Source organism: Barbus barbus, assembly GCF_936440315.1.
Source record: "Barbus barbus genome assembly, chromosome: 3".
NCBI lineage: Eukaryota > Metazoa > Chordata > Actinopteri > Cypriniformes > Cyprinidae > Barbus > Barbus barbus.
The window spans coordinates 22445996-22469388 of NC_136731.1; the positions used below are offsets into that span (position 1 = coordinate 22445996).

At 44.2% G+C, this 23393-nt stretch overlaps 1 protein-coding gene across 1 annotated transcript in view; it reads left to right on the forward strand.

The window, feature by feature from the left end:
* Positions 1-5668: 5668 nt before the first annotated feature.
* Positions 5669-23393, forward strand: part of LOC306858457 (uncharacterized protein) — a gene marked incomplete at both ends in the record, with an annotated part of 34065 nt that continues 16340 nt past the window's right edge. The window contains 7 exons of the mRNA XM_079399017.1: positions 5669-5711; positions 5839-5940; positions 7999-8717; positions 8808-8982; positions 11166-11477; positions 11550-11684; positions 12583-12753. Coding sequence (XP_079255143.1) covers positions 5669-5711; positions 5839-5940; positions 7999-8717; positions 8808-8982; positions 11166-11477; positions 11550-11684; positions 12583-12753 — 1657 coding nt within the window. The remainder of the gene's footprint in view (positions 5712-5838; positions 5941-7998; positions 8718-8807; positions 8983-11165; positions 11478-11549; positions 11685-12582; positions 12754-23393) is intronic.

Consider the following 23393-nt stretch of genomic DNA (forward strand, 5'->3'; position numbering starts at 1 on the left):
ATTTGCATGAAAGGTACTGGGAACTGACCCACCCTCTACGGTGTGCAATACATCTCTAAACTCTTAGGATCTGTATTACCTTTTAGTTTACTTCTTGTAAGAATGAGACCATTGTACCAGACACCCTGAGACAATTCAAATGATATCAAACATGACTGTAAATATCACTTGCATTCACGTAGAACATTATATTCTACTATCGACCATTCTGAGTGAGCTGAGTGAAGGGAAGGATGGGTGAGGGGAAGAGGGGATGAAAAGGAACTGATGCATATGTGAGAGAGGCATTTTCCCACATTTTCTCTCAGTGGGATGTGGAGACAGATGTCTGTATGTTAATGCACTGTGTGTGTGTTGTCCATCTCAGGAGTTCAAAGTGTCTGAGGTTCTGTAATTCTTACAAAATATATAAATGGCTAAAGTCTAATAACACTGTAAACAGCAAAAGCAGGGCTACAATAATATGTTAGCAGCACTTATGTACTTGATTTTGTTTTTGAGAAAACGTTTATGCGTGGTTAGTGAAAAACTAACATTTTGAAGTCACTGAAATAAGGCCATAAAAAAAACATACAAAACATTTGTTCACAAGACTTCTGAGAACTGGATCTTGTAGCCTAGAATTTTTGCTTCAAAATAATGTGAAAATCATCTTGTTTATTTGCTCACAAAAAACAATATATTGATTTTTTGAGTAAAAAGGGTCTATGCGAGAAGGCGTCAACCTTCACATTCAGACCTGAGAAGACAGGCCTGCATAATGAGCTGCATAATGAGCTGCATAATGAGCTTCATAATGAGCTTCATAATGAGCTTCATAATGAGCCATTTAGTCAAGCATGTGACTGAGAGGAGGAGTTACAAGAAAGAATATGAGGACAAAATACATTTAAATATTTTTGTTGTTTGTAGTTTATTAAGTATATATTTAGCTATCACACAAAATAACTTGAGATTCACTTGTGAGTGCAGTTAAACATTTTATTAGGAACAATCAAAGCTGTCTTTCAAAGCTGACTTTTTAGCATCATTACTCCAGTCACATGATCCTTCAGAAATCATTCTAATATTGTGATTTACTGCTAAAAAAACATTTATTATTATGTTGAAAAGAGCTAAGAAGAATTTTTTTATTTTTTTGATTAATAGAAAGTTCAGAAGAACAGCATAGTTTGTAACATGATACGTGTCTTTATCATCACCTGTGTGCTAAATAAAAGTTTTAATTTCTATATGCTGACTACAAGCTTTTGCTCCTGGCATTTTGAGTGTATATTGTTTATGTGCTCTGAAGGAGAAAAAACAACAACACATTTAGAAATTCTGGGTTATTTCTCTCAGCAGATCTTCTTCCAGAAACAGAAAGTATCCGGGATGAACTTGTTTGTTTCCGCTGACAGCATTAGATATAATGAGTTGACATTGGTTTCATACGGATTACTTTAACATAGAATATTTGTTTTTGTATTCATGTTGTTTTATTTATGTGTCTGTGAAGAGGTGACAGAGACAGAGCACACTGTTTATTTTCTCTATTTTTTTAAAAGCACATTGTTTTGTTGTTATTATGACTATACACAAATAAAAGTAGACCCTTTGCAGTTTCAAATGATAACTTGCTCTTATCTATACGATCAAAACTCGTGGAGTATTTTTAGTTTGTTTCGCTTCATAAAGAAAAACGAGACAGCCCGCACCGGTGGGTTAAGGAACACCAAGTAATCACAGCTTTCTCCTGTTATGTTGAAAACTGGCCAGCAATTTCGCCAAGCAAATACCAAGAAATAGGTTGCAGCAGTTTGTCAATCCGCTATGGGACTGAGCTCGAATAGCTTCAGCATCAGCGACTTCTTATAGTACACAATCGCTGTCAATCAAAAGGAGATGCAGTCTTTCGACAGACCCTCCAATCATCACACAGAATCCCGGAGACATAATCGCAGCATTTATCCAATGACCGTCTAGTTTCGAAGCACTGAAAAAAACTGTTCAAAGCAGCCCCATACAAGTCAATGGACGCTAGGCTTCAACAGGGAAATACACTGTGACGCTACGGGAATATATGAGAAGGAAATCAAGTCACCTGCTATATGTAGCTGATTCTGAACGAACTTGTCTTCGAGATGAACGTGTTCTAATGCATTTTTAATCAATAAATGTTAACACAATAGTACATATTTGACCATTAATTTTTTGACATTATAGGGGAAGCCGAGCTTCCCTTGCAGTCTTAAAGAAATCCCCACTGGTAGGCATCATGGCACTATCAACTAGAAATTCTTAGTAACTTTTTTTATAGTACTTCCTCTTTCACCCTAAATTTCAGTAGACATTGTCTAGTGCAGCCTACATTTTTCTTTTCTGAGGAAAACAACTCATTTGCTACAGTTTTTACTGACTGTGTAGCTACTCAGTTTACAATGTGAAACAAACGAATTAACCATTATGAGACGGTTCTTTTTAGTGAATCAAAAACACGTATAAATCAGTGTAGTGATAACATTGTTAGAACATTACTCCCTCATGTTCTTCTACAGTTTTCAGCAGATAGATTTATTCTTATTCTCAGAATGTTCTCTTAAAGATAGGATAATGTTTTCTAAAATCATTCTCAAAATGTTTAGTGAAAACGTTCGAACATGATACCTTAATATTATTATAAAGTTTTCAGTTGGTAGTTTGAAGTTCCCAGAATGTTTTCCTGAAATGCTTCAGTCATAACACTGTTGGAACATTATGCACTAACAATCCTATAAAGCCCCCCTTTTTTTTTTTAAGATTAGAATCATAGTACATGCTTTACTAACATGAAAAATGTTTAAATGAATAACATGGAAATTTTATTAGCCTGCTCAAACATTTAAACATTTGTAACAGGATATAATAACTTTAAAAAATAGGGATATAAAAACAGGATATAAAAACTTTAAAACACAAATAAAATAAAAGCCTCTTAAGAAGCAACCGAATAAACAACATTCTGAAAAATTGTAAACTTTTGAATTTCAGCATTTAATAAGAGCCAGAAGATTCAAACAAGTCATCACCCTTTCATCCAGAGACGGTCCTTCATTATGCACCTGCATAGACAATATTATTTAAAATCTGAATTATTTAAAGAATTATGAAAAATAATATATAAAAAAAGTCTAAATAAGGATATATGATATAATGAATAAATAACGAAGATAAATACAATGTGAAAATTTATTTTTTTAAAAAGTACAAATAAAGTAAAAAAAGTTTCCAAAATTTAGAACTAAATTTAATTTAAAAATGTATTGTTTTGACAAACCATTTATTCCTTTAATTTATTCATATTACATTATTTATTTAAATTTTTGCAGGTTTGGTCTTTCATAAATAACAGAATATACAAATTACTTTATATTTACAAAAAAATATATACAATGCTTACAAAAAAAATTAAATCTAAATTATATACCACAGGGAACAATTGACACATCATTAAGGGCATAAAATTGGAAACGTATCTAAGTTAATTTAACTTTGAAATTCTTGCTTATTAACTGAACCATAGATTCTTCAGGTCTGATAGCTCTGAGAGGGATTATATTATAACTACAATGTCATAAAATATAAGAAATATATTGATATTGCAATACAAACGGCAGTGTAAAATATTTACAGTGCAAAATTTCAGAAGTAAATCCAAAACTGCTAAAATTATTAAATAATTAGTTATCTTACAAGAGTTAAACCCTGATATACTGTCAAATAATGCACATAAATGTGACTGGTGCTGGCAAAATGAGTCACAATTTTCAAAAATGAGTTATTTTTCATGTCACATTATCCATTAAAGGACCTTCAAAACAGAGTCAGTCGACAGAGTCAGCAAACTCAATTATGAGAAAAAAAAAAATTAGTTTCTGAAGGTGCCAAAGAAAAATCAACTAGCGACGTTGCATCTTTTCCTCCAATTCCTTTCTTATAATAAATAATAATTACTGCATTAATAACCACAATAGCCATTTTTATTTTATCTTTGTTATAAATAAGAACACATACAAAAAGCAACACATAAGAAAGAAACAAGTGATAGGTGTACATTAACGTTTCCATTTTACATCTAAAAAGCATTCAAGTAAAAAAACAAATGTAAAAAATCCCTTTAGTGTATTCCTTACAAATAAACTGATTATTAAAACTACAAAAGTAGTCCAATAAAGAGCAGCCTGTGAATCCCTCTTCTCTTTTATTGTTAGATTAACATTAATGCAACAGTTGGGAAGCCCTTTTGGGGCAAAAGACGTCGCTGAAGGAGGTATAATCTTAGGGGATGTCTACTGATTGCTTCTCAATTGGGCTTTCGATGGAGGTGGCTTGGAGTGGTATGGGTGTAGGGACTCAGTGTACAGGACGAGGCAGAATGGGGAAGCACCGAGGGAAGCAATTGTTAGCCCACTTCAGGACGTCTCCTGACTTCCAGGACAGTGTGGGATCATGGTTCACCAGCCAGGGACGGCCCAAGATGACATCCACTGTGGAGCCCTCCAGAACCAGCAAATGGATCGATTCATGATGAAGTTGGCCTATTCGGAGCTGTAAGGGTCCAACACAGAATTTAACCAGGCGACGAGTAAGGGGTGTACCTGTTATGGTTTGGATCTGGTAGGTGGTTTCTGTGGCGATGGTCGAAAGGTGGAGCTCTTTGCAGAGATTCCCGGAAATGAAGTTCCCCGCGGAGCCGGAGTCGAGGAGTACGGTAACTGTCAGAGCAGTGGTATCCGTGATCAGTTGGGCATGAGTGGTTAAGGGGTTCATTTTGGGAATAAAAGGCCGAATTCCACTCACCATCAGCCGTGTAGGACGAAGGGGACATGCCAGGATCATATGACCGTTACCACCGCAATACAGACACAAACCATTCATTATTCGTCGCTGTCTCTCTGCAGGCTCTAGACGATGCATATCAGTTTGCCTGGTTTCTGGAGGGTCTCTGACCGCTGGCTGGGAGGAGTGGCAATGGCAGTGAAGGTCGCTGGATCTGGTGGGCAAGCTCACATCCGATTCGAGCAGCGGATCACTAACTGGATGAATTTTGAGCCCATAGGTGTCATCAAATGCCGTTAGCTGTAACTTTAACCGGGGATTCAGCCCTTGGCGGAAAGTGGTCAATAATGAGGGCTCATTCCAACTGCTCGCGGCCGCGAGGGTGTGGAATTTTAGGGAATATTGGTGGATGGTCATTGAGCCCTGTCGCAGCTGATACAGTTGTTCGCCCACTGAAGAATCCCCCGGAGAACTACTGAACACTTCACGGAAATGGGCCAGAAATAGGGCGAAGGATTGGGTAGCGGGACCAGCTTGATTCAAGATTGTCTCTGCCCACTTAAGTGCGGGACCCATGAGTGAGGTTATAACAAATGCAATTTTGGCTTGATCAGTGGTGAACATCTGTGGATGTAAGTCAATGGTGAGCGAGCATTGCAAAAGGAAGCCATTGCACTCCTCCGGAGCACCTGAGTAGGGCGCTGGTCGGGCCATGGGACTGGCGTACATTACCGGAGAAGAAGAGCTGGTGATGTTGTTGACATGAGTGGATGTGGGTGCCGCTGCTGGAGGTGAAGAAGGATTGGTGAGGATTCTCTTGAGGGTGTCGACGAGTTCCTGAAAGAGGTCAGTGGCACTCATCCTGTATCCAATGTCGGTCCGATCTTCTGTAACAGTAACTTCTCAACACGGAGGTAGGTGTAACAGAGGTGATGTTTATTTTTACAGGATGAGTGGGGACTGTGAATGGTGAGGGGAGTCGTGAACTTGAGATGTCTTGCAGGTGATGATTCATGCTTCTAAAGTGTCTTATGTCTTCAGGTGCTGGCCGAGGCGGTGATGTGGAACACAGGAGAGCGGGGTTATCCAAGGACACACAGGACGGTCTGGAGACGGGGAAGACAACGAGAAAGAGAACAGGAGGTAAGTTTCAACAGGTAAGGATTGCAGAGATAATACTCAACGTCTGGAGATTGTCGGGGAAGAGTCCACGTTGCGATAACGAGATCGGACACTGAGTGAATGGAGGTGAGTGCTTTTATGTGGTTCTGGGTGATGATGGTGATGGGGTGCAGGTGCGTGTGATCAGAACTCAGGTGACGTGGATCGTGGTAATTGGCTGACGGGAGAGCCTGGCCGTTCTGTGACAAATGCATGGATCTAATACAATTGTAAGAGGGGCTGTAGACCATAGGAGGAAACTCCAGTCTCTTTAGAATGGGTCCGTCGAAATAATGCAGGCATACACATAAATGGGAACTTGACTGCCTTTTATTTTCAGAACTCAGGTATGAATTCAGCTCACAGCTTGCATCACATGTCTTTTTCCACTGACACACTCCCCGCGAATGCCCCGATTCACATGAGAACCACTGCGCATGTCATCGCGCCAACCTGTCCCTTATGTCACATATATAAACAAACCAGATTATCCCCCTTATATAACAATTTACACACAATATAAAATAATCAAAATAAATCTCACATTATGTTACACAGCAGAGGTTTTTTCCCCAAACGTTCACTTAAACAAGCTTTTAACATGTTGTTGCTCACACCATGAGTGTTACCGCGTATCAAGACTGCGCCAAGTTACCCATTTATATATGCATAAAAGAGATCAGATGTCAGTTGTGTTTTGTTTCTGACCACCTATTTCCTCAAGATGTGTACATTAAAATTGTTTGTTTGACTCGGTGGAAGATCTCAGTCTCCCTCTAGAACAGCAGTCAGACATCGGAGCAGAACCAGAGTGAAGCAGGAAACAACACACTGCTGTCTGATCAGTCTTTACCATAAATAAATACTTAGCCTCTAGTTCATTGTATTTTCAGTGTCAACAATATTTTCTGTTGGGCAGAATGAATTCATAGTTTTCACACCCCATTTTGTTGTGTTTTCTGTCCCCATGTGCTCCCCGTGACCCAGTTTCTCCCTTATTTGATTGTGATCACTTGGTTCAGGTGTGTCTCGTCAATTACCCTCGTTTAGTCCAGGGGTCATCAAACTTGATCCTGGAGGGCTGGTGTCCTGCAGAGTTTAGCTCCAGCTTGCCTCAACACACCTGCCTGGAAGTTTCAAGTATACCTAGTAAGACCTTGATTAGCTACTTCAGGTGTGTTTGATTAGGGTTGGAGCTAAATTCTGCAGGAACACTGGCCCTCCAGGACTGAACTTGGTGACCCCTGGTTTAGTCTGTAAGGCAGCGGTTCTCAATTCCAGTCCTCATGTCCCCCCGCTCTGCACATTTTGTATGTTTCTCTTATCGGGTCAGGCGTTTGTTCTATTCGAAAGTAAGTGCCCTGCGAAGTGGACATAACAACATATTCTGCCATGATTCCAGTTCGAAGTGAACGTATATGTTCCATTCAAAGTGCATTGAAGTGTGCGAGACGTGAATTTAAATTGTATATATTTACGGAGGTATATTATGTCACACTCGTCCGTGTGTGAAGACGTTGCACAGCGCAAATCCATTAATGAATGTTCCGAAGTGAAGTAAACTTCAACGGATTTCCCCTGCTCAGGGAGTAGGGAGCAGTGAACACTGGGTAGGGTCCATGTCAATCGGAACACAGCTCATGCACGAAGCTCACTTCTAACGAGAAGATTATCTGAATCAGGTGTGTTAACTAAGAGAGACATGCTAAATATGCAGAGAGGGGGGACTGGAATTGAGAACCGCTGATTTAAGGTGTAGTCTGTCCTGTGATTCCTTTGTCCGGTGTCCTCCATGCTATGTGCTACGTGTGTGTTTCTGCTTGCCTTGTGTTACCCCTTGTTTTGGATTATTAAAGATTGTAATTCATATTTCTCCTTCATCTCTGTGCTCCTTGAACTTCTCACAGTAGCACCGTGACAGAACACCGGACCCACAAAAAGCATAACTGCGTGTTTCCTCTCCGTTTGTTTTCCGTGTTTCGTACAGTATTTTTGTTTTGTTTTCTTCCACGGACCCCTTCAACTCCTTATCCCGCCCAGGTTACCTCCTCCTCCTGCTGGAGCAGGGGGAAAGGTCACTCAAGGGACATGCCAGACTGTCTCTGGACATCGCTTGCGAGTCCGCCGCAACCGACGAGCTATCTCCTGAGAGAGCGACAGGGCTGAGTATTGCCCCAGAGCCCAAGCTTGTGCCGTCAGACCAGGCGCGAGAGCCGGCAACGGAGCACGCGACGGTGGATGATGCAAGGGAGCATGAGGGCTTAGAGAAAAGCCCTGTCCACTGCACCACTACTGAGGGTGAGTGTACCCTGGACTCTGGGGACCAAACAGACTGGGAGGCAGATATTTATGCGGACATGCCTATTCTCCTCCCACATTCCTCGGACTTACCAGTGTGCCCTGAACTGTCTACTAGCCCTGTCGTTCCCCTGTCTGATGTGTTCCCGGTGCTGGGAGTTCCAGTTTGGTGTGTGTGGGCAGCGCACACCAGCCCTGAAAGCCTGGAGGCTCACAAATTCCACTCTGCTCACCCTAAGCCCACCATCTGTGTGGTGGGATCACCACGGTTCTGCCAGTCTTCATCGGCGTCATGGCTGGAAAATCCCTTGTCTATGCCTCCAGCCACTGAGTACCGTACTCAGTCAGCCTCGACCCTTCGACCCATTGGCTCCACCATGGCTCCTAGCTCCCTCCTCTCCACCGTGGGCTGTCAATCCAATAGCTCCGCCGGGCTCCCTCGTCCCTCCGGCTCCGCCTTGGTCTATCGTTGACCCTCCGTCGCCTCGGGACTCCACTTCTCTGGCTGCGCCTTGTACCTCCGGCTCTGTCAGGCTCCTCCTTCTCTTCAGCTCCATCTCGGTACTCTGTCTCTACGGCACCACCCCGGCCTTCCAGATGCCCGCCTCCGCCTTGGTCACCTGAGCCATCTGCTCCGCATCGGCCCTCTAGATCCTCCCCGTCGCCCTGGCTCATCGGCTCTCCGCCTCGGGCTCCTCCATCACCGTCGGTCTGCCCCCTGGAGTCGTCAGCCCTGAAAACGAGGCTGAAGGATAGAATTACAGTATTTACAGTGGCCCACATTTTATAAAGGTCCCCTAGATAATGTAATTTTCGCAACTTTCAAAAGTGTTCTATGGTTTTGTTTACTGAGAGCGTTTTCTGTCCTCAGAAAGAAGTTTTGTCAGCTGAATTTTGACATCTTACACTGTATCAGTTATAGGGAAAATGAAATCGGAGGAACTTATAGTAGTATTGTCGTTACTGTAATTTTGTTCCAATGAATGTACATAGACTACGTTTTTAAGTGTGTGATCTGTAAAAATGACAATAAAAGACTTACAATCTTTTGAGTTGAGTAAAATAAGGACTGCATTTCTTTTTCCCCAAAAAGAACAAAAATAAGTCAAGTCAAGTTGAGATTTATTGTCATTCCGCTACATGTGGGGACATACAGTGGAACGAAATGTCGTGTCTCGCAGGACCACGGTGCAACATAAATACAGACATACAACAATGAAGTAAAAAAACACTATAAACCTATACACTACTAACAGATTTAACTATAAGTATACTATATATAAGTATTTACCCTATACAAACTAAAAGAATAAAGGATAAAAAATGCAACTATACGAATGCTTCACATAAATATTACCCTATACAAACTAAAAAATAGAAGATAAAAAATACAAACTATACGAATGCTTCACAAATACTGTACATGTGCAAAGAGAGACATTTGAGTCAGCAGCTGGTTGGGGAACAGTGCAGGATGATTTGTAGTGCATGAGCATGTAAACATACATATATTGCGGAGTCTTTTGTGAGATTGTGCACACGCAGCAGTGTGTGTAAGTGTAAGTGTCCATAGTGCACATAGTGTAAAGTGTAAGTGTCCGTAGTGCACATAGTGTAAAGTGTAAGTGTCCATAGTGTAAAGTGTCCATAGTGCACATAGAGAGTGTCCATAGTGTAAAGAAAAATAAGAATAAAATAAATAAAAAAAATAATTAAAAGAGGAACTCAAAACAGAATTGTTACATTACATTTCATGATTCCCATCCTTTGTCTTGGTGTATGGATATTAAACTGTGTTCACACCTACAGATAACCTGTAAAGAGGTCTAATAGAAGTAGATGAGCTCATAATTGTGCTTTGGTTTGTTCTATTTCAGTTCAGTGGCATTAACTAGTGTGAGACAAGCAGCAGTTGTTCACTAGTTTTTGCTGCTTCCATAAAGTTATGAATGCAGAAAGTACATTACATTAATGAGCCATCAAAATATTGTTTGATTTTCCTTGTTCTTTAAACACACCAAAATATTATTTATTCTCATGATGCCAAATCTGAATTTATCAAATTGATAAAATGTGATTCATGGCAAAAATTCTGTAGAAACTTGCATGATAGTCATTGTGAACTTTTTTGAAAACATGTTAACACAAGATTCTCAACATCACCAAACAATTTTCTGCAAGATATGAGGTATCTTGTCATGATGCTCCTAAAGATCAGACTGCAGGTTTGGGGAAGTCTTGAGGCTTTAACACTGTCTGTGTCTTTAACCATCTGTCATCATTCAGTCAGGATGAAGCTCAGTCAACTTCCTCTTGTGCTCTGTGAGTATTATTCTCTCTTTGTATTTCAGTTGATGAAAAATGCTTTTATAATATGAATTAGATCAAGTGATTCAGTGTTCCATTAATTTTTTTTCAAGTTTCAAATCCACAATATACTGTTTGAATCAACAATTAACTTTAGAGAGCAAGTGTGCTGTTGTGCTATTTGTGGTAGAGAAATGTTCTGTTGTGTTTACTGTAGGTCAGTCTGTTTTTCAGTCATTCGGTTTTGAGCTTTGTAATGGTGTTGGTTGAATCAGTTCTGTAGTTTTGTTTTGCGTAGTCTGTTGCCTTAGATGTTCACTAGTACTTTATATTTAGTAAGAACACATTTTAGTCCACTGCTTGTTTTTAGAAATTCCCCATAAACAGTTTTCAGAAAATAAACAGAAAATATAATTGTTTATCTAGATACGTATATTTATATATGCAGCCCTCCACAAAACAAACTATAGCATGAAACACTTCAGAATGAAAATGGTGTTTCGCACCATTCTCTGTGAAATCTAAAAGCACTAAGGATGAGAATGAGATATTCTGCTGAAACCCCTTCACAACTCATGCTACTAGTGATTTTCTACTGACAGATTTTACCACACCGATTCTGACTGTGCTGCCAAAGAGTTCAAGAGTTCATGCCAAAGTGAGCATCAAACCTGATCAACATGTATTCAGAGGAGAGACAGTCACTCTCAGATGTGACATTGATGGTGGAGGAGTCACTAGCTGGCAGTACAGCTGGTATAAAGATGGTTCAGTAAGTGCTTTCAATGAACTACAGGAACACACATTCAGTCCTGTTAATGAGTCTGACGCAGGTAAATACTCCTGTTATGGAGCAGAAAGAGGAGGATCACGAACATCAAACATCAGTGATGAAGTTACACTGACAGTATCAGGTGAGTTTGATCATTGCTTCATAAACACATACAGGTTTAACATGTTATTAATTAGTGATTTCTCTATTTCAGATAGACCCCAGGCAGTTTTAAGTGTTTCTCCACAGAAGTGGTCGACTGAAGGAGATCCAGTGACTCTGATCTGTGAGGTTTATGGCTCCTCTACAGACTGGACATTCAGCTGGTACACTCTAACTGCTTCATCGGGTAAAATATAATGTGCTTCATGTGGTAACTTAAAATTAAAGGGATAGTTCATCCAAAAATTGACCCATGTTGTTCCAAACCATTGACTTTCATAGTATTTGGCTACCAGCAACTGTTTGGTGAGAACTTGAGGGTAAGTAGCCTAAATGAAAAGAAAATTTTAGTTTTTGTGTGAACCATCCCTTTAAGAGATTTTTTTTTTTTTTCAAATCAAAATTATTATTGAATATAACTAAGTCAAGCTGATCTAATTACATCCCGACCCAAGCTGATTTTGATGCTCAAACAGAAGCAGGATTGTTTTGATATTGCTACAGTGTTTACACATCCCTGAGAAGTCAGCCTACAGTATGAATGGCTAACCAGGCCCCACCAGTCCCACTAAAGAAGCCTTGAAGGCCGATGAACGTAAAAACTATAAGCAGCCTACGTATGAAATGAAACTGCACTTGTAAATATGAAGGCACATTTCTGCAGCTCTGTTTGATTTTAAATTGTAATTTTGACAGCCCTTGAAATGGGTCGTACTGATATTAGCTAAGCAGTTGAACTAATACACTATAGCACTCATTCAAGAATGAGCATTTATTGTTTGGAAGGAGCAAGAAAACACAAGTGTCTAAAATGAGTTCAACTGAGTGAAAAAGTTCACCCTCTTTAAGTTAATGCTGTTGAACTGAATGTATGAAGTAAACTATTTGCTAAAATTGCTGAGCTGCAGACAAAGCAGACATAACCCCAAATATCTATATATCTGAATATCTATTATATGATTCTATCAAAAGTATTACTGAGATTAAAAGTATTGAATTAATACATCAGATTAAAGTGGAAGTCATTCATAAAGTGCATTTGGTAGTTCCTTTAGTGAACATTTGCACATTCTCACTTTATACAGAAAGCAGCAATCATTATCAGCTGCTCTCAGACAGCAGCAGAGGAGCTGGAGGAAACTACACCATCAGTTCTGCTGCACTAAATCACACAGGAGTTTATGTGTGCAGAGCAGAGAGAGGAAAAACAACATATAAAACAACCTACAGCAACAAACAACCACTGTGGGTCACTGGTGAGTTCAAACACTTAAAGGGGTGATGAACTGCCTCTGATTTTATTTTTCTGTTCTCTGAGGTCAGCTTAATGTTATCAAGATTTTTACACCAAAAAAAAAAAAAAACATAATTTAGAATGTAATAGGCTACTTTCTGTCCTGTTTTGACCCTCCTCTTCAGAACACTGATTGAATAGCTGTGGTGGATTGTAGACTCAGAAGTAAACACCTGCTATGATTGTCTTACACACATATCTTTGACAGTTTACACAGATGGATGGACGCTGCTGTGATTTAGGTTAAAAATTAATAATATCTATCTGTTTAACAGACAAAGCAGTAGTGATCATATAATAAAACAGTTATTCACACTTGTGTGTTGCGACATTAATGTTGTATCCAATATTTTCGGCACAGCATCATCTTTTAGTTTTAATCTTTCTGAAAATCCCACATCAAATCGTGCCTTGTTTGTAAACAAATCTGTGGTAAAATGAAGTGAACAAAGGACAGAGTTGTTAATGACACAATCTGGAACTTCATTAAAAATAAAGTTGATCCACTCTTTCCTAACGCTGGGATAAGAAAGAAGGCAATGCAAACACTTTTTTTTCACAACTTGGAACTGCACAGATTCTTGTTGTCTTCTGAGCATCTTTATCATTTGGTTTCTGCGTAGACCTGCGTTCATCTCTATTTCTAATTATTTACATTACATGCATGAATCAGTGGGCAGGGCTAAATGGGCAGTGATGTAGAAGCAGGCGTTGATCTTCTTCTGCGGAGGCAATGTTTACCCACACTATTACATTATAGATTAGGCCTCTGGTGCTCCTTATTTGGGAGTCACACTTGTGATCTTCACGGTCAAAAGTGACCGGACAATGGTCACTATAAAATTTTACTTTTTTTTTCGCCCCAGTAAAATCAATGTAATATATTTTTGTTCAATAATATTTTTTCTTATTTCTTTTGTATTTTGAGATAATTTCATGGCACTAATTCATATTTACGCAATTATGATCAATTTCTGCCCATTGAAAATAATAGTTTTTTTTTTATATATATATATTTATATTACTTTTCAATGAATGCAGTATTTCATGTTAAAATAGAGTCTATGCCTTTAAAATCCAATTTTTGAAGCCAGATTAGTGTCATCTGGTGGGAGTAAAATAAGAAAAACATCTGCAATTCCATGGTGTAGCCCATAGATTCCCATATAGCTCTATATAAAAGGCCTATAAATTCTCTAATTGTTTTTAGACATAAATACTTATTTTTATTAAGTTGTGGATTTGGATATATATTTAGACTTTCTCAAAGACAACTTTTTGTATAGGTTTATATTTTGGTTTGAAATTTTGATTTGAAGCATCAGTTTTTGAATTATTATTACTACAGTCAAACCTGAACACAGAGAAAGCATTTTGTTACACAAAACATTAAAATTCTATAAAAATGTAACAAAAATTAGTAGGAATGTTTTATCATAGCTTAATTCTTCTGGGTCTGATCTGATTTCAACCTCTTATTTCAGTTTTCTAACTCGTTTTGGCTATATGGTTATAGCATACCAATTCATTTGAGTGTGTATAATTGTGTATGTTTGTGTGCGTCTGTGAGTGTGTGTTTGAGTGTTTGTGCCTGTTTTGCACTCTTGATGTTTTAGAGTGTAACCTCTTTCTTGCTGTCCACTTTTACTGCATTGTAGTTTAATTATTGCTTTTATTTTACATATTTCCTGTGTTGCAGTCACACCAGTTCATAGGTGTGTGTGTGTGCGCGTGTGTGTGGATGTGTTGGTTTTGCACTCTTGATGTTTTAGAGTTTCACACCATCATTGCTGTGTACTTTTTTTCTGCATTGTGTCAGATTTGTAGATTGTACACACAAAAATTCTCAACATTTTTGTGTTTTTGTTTCCCATTTCCCATTAATTTCCTATGGTAAGACCACAAGTGTGAATTTTTTTTTTTTTTTTTACAACCACTTAGCCTGCTCCAAACATGCCCTCAATGTTTTGTGTGTTCACATTCCAAATGCCATAAAAGTCACCAAATGAAGCTGTGATTTTTAAAAATTAAAAACAGAAAAATTTCTGAAGAGCAGCAGAGGGCTTAGAACATTCAAGCTGTCGTTTTGGCAGACTGCCTTCATTATAAGCTGTTTTTAGACTATGAGAAACTTTTGAGTTCTGAAACTTTCACACCTTAGATCTGAAAAAGGCTCCAGAAATGGGCATGCAACTGTGGAAAAGAGGATGTGAAAAGGGGGGTGTTTTGGAGCTGATCTAGGATTGTATTCTAAGGTGGTTCTGATTTCTCTAGCCTTCCTCTTAGTGTGTCGATTAGAACACAGGAGTGGATCAAGCGGTTAACTTCAATCAAAGGAGTTTATTGAACACTGAAGATGGATTTGGGGGGTGTATGTGGATGTGTGTATGGTGTGGTTCTACAATAAAACAGAAATATAGAAATAATCAGCATAACAATATTTGACTTCTGTATCAAAGCAAATCACATTAATGTATACAAGGTAGTAGTGTGTAAATACAATATACAGTATCGACTTTCAGTGGTAATATACACACAATCTTGCGTTGTGCTCTTTTATGCAAACATAATTGGCACGTTAAACTGACAGTGCCCAAATACTTGTAATAAACCTCACAAGTCAGAACAATTAAGTACTCTTATATAAACTTCACCGTAATAATTACCAATGTAGCAGCATGAAACCGGATAATACTAATAGTGATAGCGTATTTGTAAGCACAACTCGTGCGTGCGCTGAATGCGCTAGCATAGCCTTACATTCATTTCACACGTTCAATCGCGAACAGTGGACAAATACCAAAATGTCTCAGATATGATTATTAGAATAAACAAGAACAGTCCCTAGAGCTGAGCAGATACTCACAATTAGTCACCGACGCACACAATAACACACAAAAGGAGATTATTTCTCTCGCCCTCGGGACAAGTCTCTCTCTCGCTCTATTCTGCTGCGTCCTGGCGATGATTGACAGGTGCACTAAGCCCCGCCTTTCCAACACTGCCGCCCCCAAATTTAGTTGTAAATAATTTGCTCCGTGGGAAAGTGATCGTCTCGGTTACGTATGTAACCCCGGTTCCCTGAAGGGAACGAGACGCTGCGTCGAAGCGCTAGGGGAACGCCCACAGCGTGACCGCGCTCTGAACCAGAGTGTAACGTGTCCAATGGAAGGGCGAGACGTCATAGGCGGGTGACGTCACTGACCGGAAAGCATATAAGCACGTGCGGTGGAGCCGGCGTTTGCTTCCAGGAATGAAGCAACCGCCCGCAGGGATACAGGAAGTATGGCTTCGAGACGCAGCGTCTCGTTCCCTTCAGGGAACCGGGGTTACATACGTAACCGAGACGTTCCCTTCCAGGAACTCGAGCTGCGTCGAAGCGCTAGGGGAACGAGATGCCCACGCCTCCAGACTTCCAAAATACCTGCCCTGTGTGTATCACTGGGAGCACAGCGAGGGCGAGAAAGAGGAGAGCCGGGAGTGGCCGTAAGATCAAGGTGATAGAACCGAACAAAGGTGAGGGGCGTGGACCAACCCGCAGCATTGCAGATATCCTGCATCGAAACCCCTGCCAGAAAGGCCTTGGAGGCCGCCATACTCCTAGTTGAATGGGCCTTAAGCCCCAGAGGCGAAGGGATGCCTGGAGTTTCATAGGCCAAGGAAATAGTATCCACAATCCACCTGCTAAGGGTCTGCTTGGAAGCAGGCAGACCCCGCTTAGGAGGACCGAAGCAAACCAGCAATTGGTCCGTCCTTCTCCACAGGGCAGCTCTGTGGACGTATGCGTCCAGTGCTCGCACTGGACACACACAGTTATGCTTTCGCTGGTCAGGCTCCCGAAAGGGAGGAGGACTGAGGGCCTGCAGCACGACAGGCCGTAGTATAGAAGAGGGGATCTAGGAAATAACCCGCTCGAGGGTAGAAAAACGCTTTGGCCAGACTAGGGGCAAAGACGAGATAAGAAGGGGCCATGAAGGGCCTACAAATCCCCACTCTCTTAAGAGACCACAGCCAGGTCCCCGTAGGGACACGTCGTACAGGAGGCCTCAGCCTCAGCGCACCGTGGAGGAAACATGTAACCAGGGGGTGTCGACCCACTGTAAGGCCACCGAGAAGGGCGTGGTAGGCCGATAAAGCCGCCACGTAAACCTTCAGGGTGGAGTGAGTTACCCCTGCGGAGAAACAGGCCTGCGGGACCTGCAGCACTGTACCAAACGGGCAGTTAACTGGGTCAAGGTGGCGGTCTCCACACCAAGAAGTGAAATATTTTCACTTCAGGGCATAGTTTCCTCGTAGAGGGAGCTCTGGATTGGAAGATGGTCTCAGCAACCTCGGTTGAGAGACCGGAAGCTATGAGCTGCGCCCCCTCAGAGGCCAGAACTTCCACACGTAATGCGCGCATCGCCTCGGCAACGTGCGCTGCAACAGCGAGCACTCACTCAGAGGGGGAAGTACCGCACACGCGGGCTTCCACGAGCGAGAGCGCTAGATCTGGGGAATGTAGGAGGAGATAGGGCGAACCCGTCTCCAACCTGTTCACCAGATCCCTGTTGCCATCCAGAACTCCCGGGAGCAGAGCAATCGGGGAAAAACCGTACAGACGAAGCCTCGGCCAGGTCTGTACCAAGCGTCCAGTCCAAAGGAGCTGGAGGAACTAGAGGGGCATAGCGCTGACTCTCGAGTCGCACAGCCAAAAACCTCCATATCTGCTTATCCATATCCATTCCCCGGGCCTCGGCCCCTGCCTCGACAGGATGTCTGCTCCCACATTGAGATACCCAGGGATATCGATGGCTCTGAGCGAGCGAAGTTTGCCCTGGGACCACACAAGGATCTGGTGCGCCAGCTTGTACAAGGGGCGCGAACGCAGACCTCCCTGGTGGTTGATGTAAGAGACCACCGCTGTGCTGTCGGTGCGCACCAACACATGGTGATCTCTTAGGTCTGGGAGAAAGTGCTTGGGTGCACGAAACACGGCCAACATTTCCAAACAATTGATATGCCACGTTAGATGGCGACCGCTCCACAGACCGCGGGCAGGGTGGCCACTCATGACCGCTCCCCAACCGGTGAGGGATGCGTCCGTCGCTAGCATTACGCGGCGACAAGAGGCTCCCAGCACCGGGCCCTGAGACAAGAACCAAGCTTGGCTCCACATGTCTAAGGCACGTAGGCATCGCCGCGTGACCTTGATCATGCGAAGCGGGTTTCCCCTCGGGGAGAACCCCTTGGTCTTGAGCCACCACTGTAGGGGTCTCATGTACAGGAGGCCAAAAGTAATCACGTTGGACGCAGCTGCCATGAGCCCCAGCAGTTTCTGAAACTGCCTGACAGTGAGTGACTGGCCCTCTTTCACTCTCTTGACTGAGGTGAGAATCGACTCGCTCCGAGCGGGAGACATACGTGCCTGCATCGTGGTCGAATCCCACACCACGCCTAGATAAGTGGTTCTCTATACTGGAGAAATCACACTTTCTTGGCGTTCAGTCTCAACCCCTTCATGTGCGCGAGAACGACATCTCGATGCCGAGTCGCCACCTGCTCTGATCGAGCTAGAATCAACCAATCGTTGATGTAAAAATGCGGGGTACGAGTGCAGGGCCAACGGGAAGAACCCGAGATCGGTAAGCTTTGCCCCTAAAAGCAAACCTGAGGGACTTCCCGTGAGAGGGAAGGATGGAGACGTGAAATATGCGTCCTTAGATCCATCGTGACAAACCAGTCCTCGGACTTGGTCTGAGACACAACTGATGAGTGTAAGCACCCTGAACTTCAGTCACATGACTGAGCGGTTCAACTGACGCAGATCTACCATCCTTCCTTGGAACAATGAAGTACCGGCTGTAGAACCCGGACTCTCTTCCGTGAGGAGGGACCACCTCGATGGCCTCCTTCCCCAAGAGAGTGTCTACTTCCTGTTCCATGATCAGAGCCTGCTGGGGGCCCACGCACGTGGGAATCACCCCGTTGAAAGGCGGTGGCGGAGCGCCGAACTGAATACAAAAGGCCTTTCTCTACAGTACGCAGGACCCATTGAGATCCATTTGGCAGTAGTTTCCACGCTGCCTAAATGGTCTACTAAGGGAACCAGTCTCTCGAGACTGGCCTCTGATGTACCCAGAGCTGCTGGCACGGTGCCCTGAAGCGGAGGACCGGCAGGAGACGGCCGAACCAGGAGCTCTAGGGACCCCCGCAGGGGTGGCGAGCTTCTTAGCTCCGCTACACTTCGGGGCGGAAGAAACTGAGAACACCGCTCGCTGGAGCCAGCTGCGCCCTGGAACTCTGGCAGGGTTGGCAGACTGTTCTCCCGAGGGCGCTGGGGGAGACGGACACCCGATCTACCCCAGAGGGGTCTGCCCTCGTAAGTCCTGGGCACAGCACCAGGACTGCCTCAGCCTCAGCCTCCTAATGAACGACGGTCCTCAGACCCGCGTCATTCCTAGGAAGACCAAGCTGAAGAACCAGACCCTGCAAGGCAGGACCCAAAGAGACACATCGGCAGTAGTTCCCACGCTGCCCGATGGTCTCCTAAGGGAACCAGTCTCTCGAGACTGGCCTCTGGCGTGCCTAGAGCTGCTGGCTCGGTGCCCTGAAGCGGAGGACCGGCAGGAGACGGCCGAACCAGAAGCTCTAGAGACCCCCGCAGGGGTGGCGAGCTTCTCAGCTCCGCTACACTTCGGGGCGGAAGAACTGAGAACGTCGCTCGCTGGAGCCAGCTGCGCCCTGGAACTCTGGCAGGGTTGGCAGACTGATCTCCCACGCCCGTAGGCTTCTTGGCCGAGAACCCCCTTAGACTTAAGAACGGTCCGCAGATCCGGCTTAGCCTTAGAGGTCCCCGACCCAGAGCGTTAGCCGCCACGGCCCCACCTCGGTGGGGTGCGAGTAGCCACGCTCTGTTTTGCGCCTCTCTAAAGAGGGGCTGGCACGCGGCGAGGGCTGCTCCCGCCCAGCAGCCCCCTGAGCTAGAGACAGGTGAGGGAGAAACCGCTGAAACGCCGCCACTTGTCTACGAGCCTCCTGGTACCGGTTGACGACATAATTGACGGCGTCGCCGAACAGGCCAGAAGGCGCAAGCGGGGCGTCCATGAGGAAAACCCTATCTTCTCCTTCATGTCAGATAGGGTCGACCACAGACAGCGTTTCTAGGGAGCTCAGAGATCAACTTATATTTCAATCAAGTTGAGCCCCAATCCCTCATCCAGCTCTCTAAGCAGGTACGTCAGCTTGGTGCGCCTGCAACACTCTCTTTCTTTCTTTTTTTTTCGGTGTGCAGACACGCACCAGCCTGACCTGCAGCCGCGAGCCTTCAGAGACAACGCCACGCAAGTGGACAGATAGCTCGCGAGCGTCTGTTCCACCCGGGGCATCGCTCTGATATGAATGAGAATACGTAACGCACGCGTCGCCTCGGCAACGCGCGCTGCGATCCCCGCACTCACACTCGCCGCCGTGCCTCAGCAGCGGCGGGAATGCGAGATGTACAGCGGAGAGAAACACAATCAGCCCCCTTTCTCCTTTTTTTGAGCTGACTGCGCGCCGTTCTCATTCATAATATGCTTGTGCAAACACTGTTTCATTGACGCGTCCACCTCCTCGGAGGAAGACAGGTCTAGGAGGAAGAAGACACGGGCTCGCCCGTCTTCATTCAAGGCTAGTGAAACTCACTCCTCTCTTTTTCAAAGAGAGCCTTCAGAGAGCAGGCGTAGAAAAGAAAAAGCTCACAAACGAGCAGTCAGCTCCCTCGAGAGCTGAATCTGCGCGCTCTGCTCTCAAGCAGACCACACACAGACTGCGTGTATCCCAAGCAGTGATATAATGTGTGCAGGGAGGAACACACAGCCCGAATGCGATCTGCTATCGCCCCAGTGCTTGCACATATTGCTGGAGCCTATTCAAGTGATTGTGCAGGACAAACAACACTAAATAAGACTCACAACATGCAAAGACAATACACACAGACAGAGAAGCGGTTGCTGAATGACGAAAAGCAAACGCCGGCTCCACCGCACGTGCTTATATGCTTTCCGGTCAGTGACGTCACCCGCCTATGACGTCTCGCCCTTCCATTAGACACGTTACACTCTGGTTCAGAGCGCGGTCACGCTGTGGGCGTTCCCCTAGCGCTTCGACGCAGCTCGAGTTCCTGGAAGGGAATCAGGTTTCCTGTTGTTTGTCTTTACTTCCAGGGAGCTCATCCTCCTCAGGGATTTCAGGAAGCACAATCAGCCGAGCAATAGGCCGGGTATACGTCTTGTCCTTTATCTGGATCTCCACTGTTCTGACATGTCCATCTGCTCCCGGTTAGACTTTTATTACTCTTCCAATCTGCCACAAGGACCGAGGTAGTTGTGGGTCAACTAACATGGCGACAGTGCCAGGTTCAATGTCAGGAGAGGATCTTTGCCACTTGCCTCTTGTCTGCATTGTTGGTAGGTATTGCCTTATGAACGCAGTCCAGAATCTGTCGGCTAATACCTAGGAGTGCCTCCAGCTCCGCTTTGTGAGGAGTTCAGACTCTGGGAACACCACTTGAGGTAAGGAACCATCTGGCCGCCCCATCAGTAGGCAACTTGGTGTAACAGCATCTGGATCGGCCAGATCTGCTGAAACATATCCTAGAGGCTTTGAATTTAGGATGGCTTCGACCTCGATCAAAACTGTCAGGAGTACTTCCTCAGACACGGTTTCTGAGCCTAAAGTGGCACGAAGAGCAGCTTTTATCGACCGGATCTCCCTCTCCCACACACCTCCAAAGTGTGGAGATGCCGGAGGATTGAAGTGGAACCTTATCCTTTGCTTGGCTAACAGCTGTTGTAGGTTTGGACTGAGTTTGCTGAAAGCTTCTCGGAGTTCAGTATCTCCACCTCGGAAATTTGTGCCTTGGTCGGAGTACAGTTCTGCAGGCTGGCCACGTCTCCCAATGAACCTTCTCAGTGCCATCAGGAAGGCGTCACTGTCCATAGAGGTTAGCAATTCTAGGTGCACAGCCCGAGTGGTGAGACACTTAAACAGGAGACCCCACCTTTTTTCCGTCCTGCATTCCAGTCTTACTATGAAAGGTCCGAAACAGTCCATTCCTGCGGAATAGAACGGAGGCTTAAATAATCTGAGTCTTGGAGGGGGAAGATCGACCATCTTCTGAGTTGCTGGTTTTGACCTCCACTTACAACACTCGATGCATGACCTTTTGTGTTTCTTAATGGCCTCTCTGCCTCTCAGAAGCCACACTCTCCTCCGGAGCTCAGCAAACACCCGCTCAGGTCCTGGGTGATGAAGTCTCGTGTCACAGTCCTTAATAAGCAGTTGGGTGTTAGGATGATGAGGGTCGAGTACGATAGGGTGCACTGTATGTGGGTCAAGGTCTTCTGCTCGCCTCAGTCGTCCTCCGACTCGTATGAGTTGATTTTCTGCGTCAAACTCTGGAGAAAGAAATAGTAGCCGACTATCTGAGCGAACTGGCTTGTTGTTTTTCAGCAGACGATAATCCTCAGGGAAACTGTCCATCTGGATCCTTCTCAGAACAACAGTCTCTGCCTCTCTATAAGTACTAGCTGGAGGGGAATTATCCTGGGCGGCCGCCCCATGCAGTTCCTGTGCGACTGCCTCCACCAAATCTTTCCAGCTACTGTATTTCTTTCCATCAGGAATCACTGGCGTGGTGATAGTTATCCCACAGAATGTTCCTCCTTTAAGTTCAGTGGTGTCTTCAGTCTCAGAAATGCGTGAGGTGGGATGAGAGGGACACTTCTCCTGAGGTTGTAGTAGGAACTCTGGACCCTGAAGCCATCTGTTGGGGGCAATAAGATCTTGCAGGTGCTTGCCACGAGTCAGATCGTCGGCAGGGTTTCTTTCCGAATTGATGTAATGCCATTTTGCCTGGTTGGTCAACTCCTGAATCTCCGCTACCCGGGTGCCTACAAAGACCTTGTATCGGCAGGACTCGGAATGGAGCCAGTGCAGCCCAATGGTGGAGTCAGTCCAAAAGGTGATTTTGTTCAAATTTAAAGTGAGCTCATTTGCAAGCAGCTTTGCCAACTGTGCACCTATCAGAGCGGCGCAGAGCTCAAGCCTCGGTATTGACTGTTGCTTTCGCGGGGCCACTCTGGATCGCGCTAGAAGAAAGGCAAGGTGGGGTTCCCCTTGGTGACCTTCTGAAAGCAGGTAAGCCACAGCCCCATATGCCTTCTCCGAGGCGTCACTGAAGATGTGGATTTCCCGTCCTATGTCAGGCTGATCCATGTATGAGGGGTTATAGCATCTGGGGATCGTTACTTGGGGAAGATATTTAAGCTCCTCCTCCCAGGTTATCCATGCTTGCCGGAGCTCACCAGGGAGTTGTGGATCATCCCAGTCCCGGTGGGTGGCCCAAAGCTGCTGCACGATCACCTTGGCTCGGGTGGTATATGGAAGGATGACTCCAAGGGGATCGTACTGACTCGCCATCACGCGGTAAATGCTCCGCATTGTCAAAGCATTGTATGTGATAGGTCTATGTTTGAACCCTAGCTGGTCTGACTCACAGTGCCAGCTCAGGCCCAAGGTTGACTCTCTGGGGTCAGCTTTATCTTGAGAGAGCCACAACTCCAGCTTAGTGGACCTGGC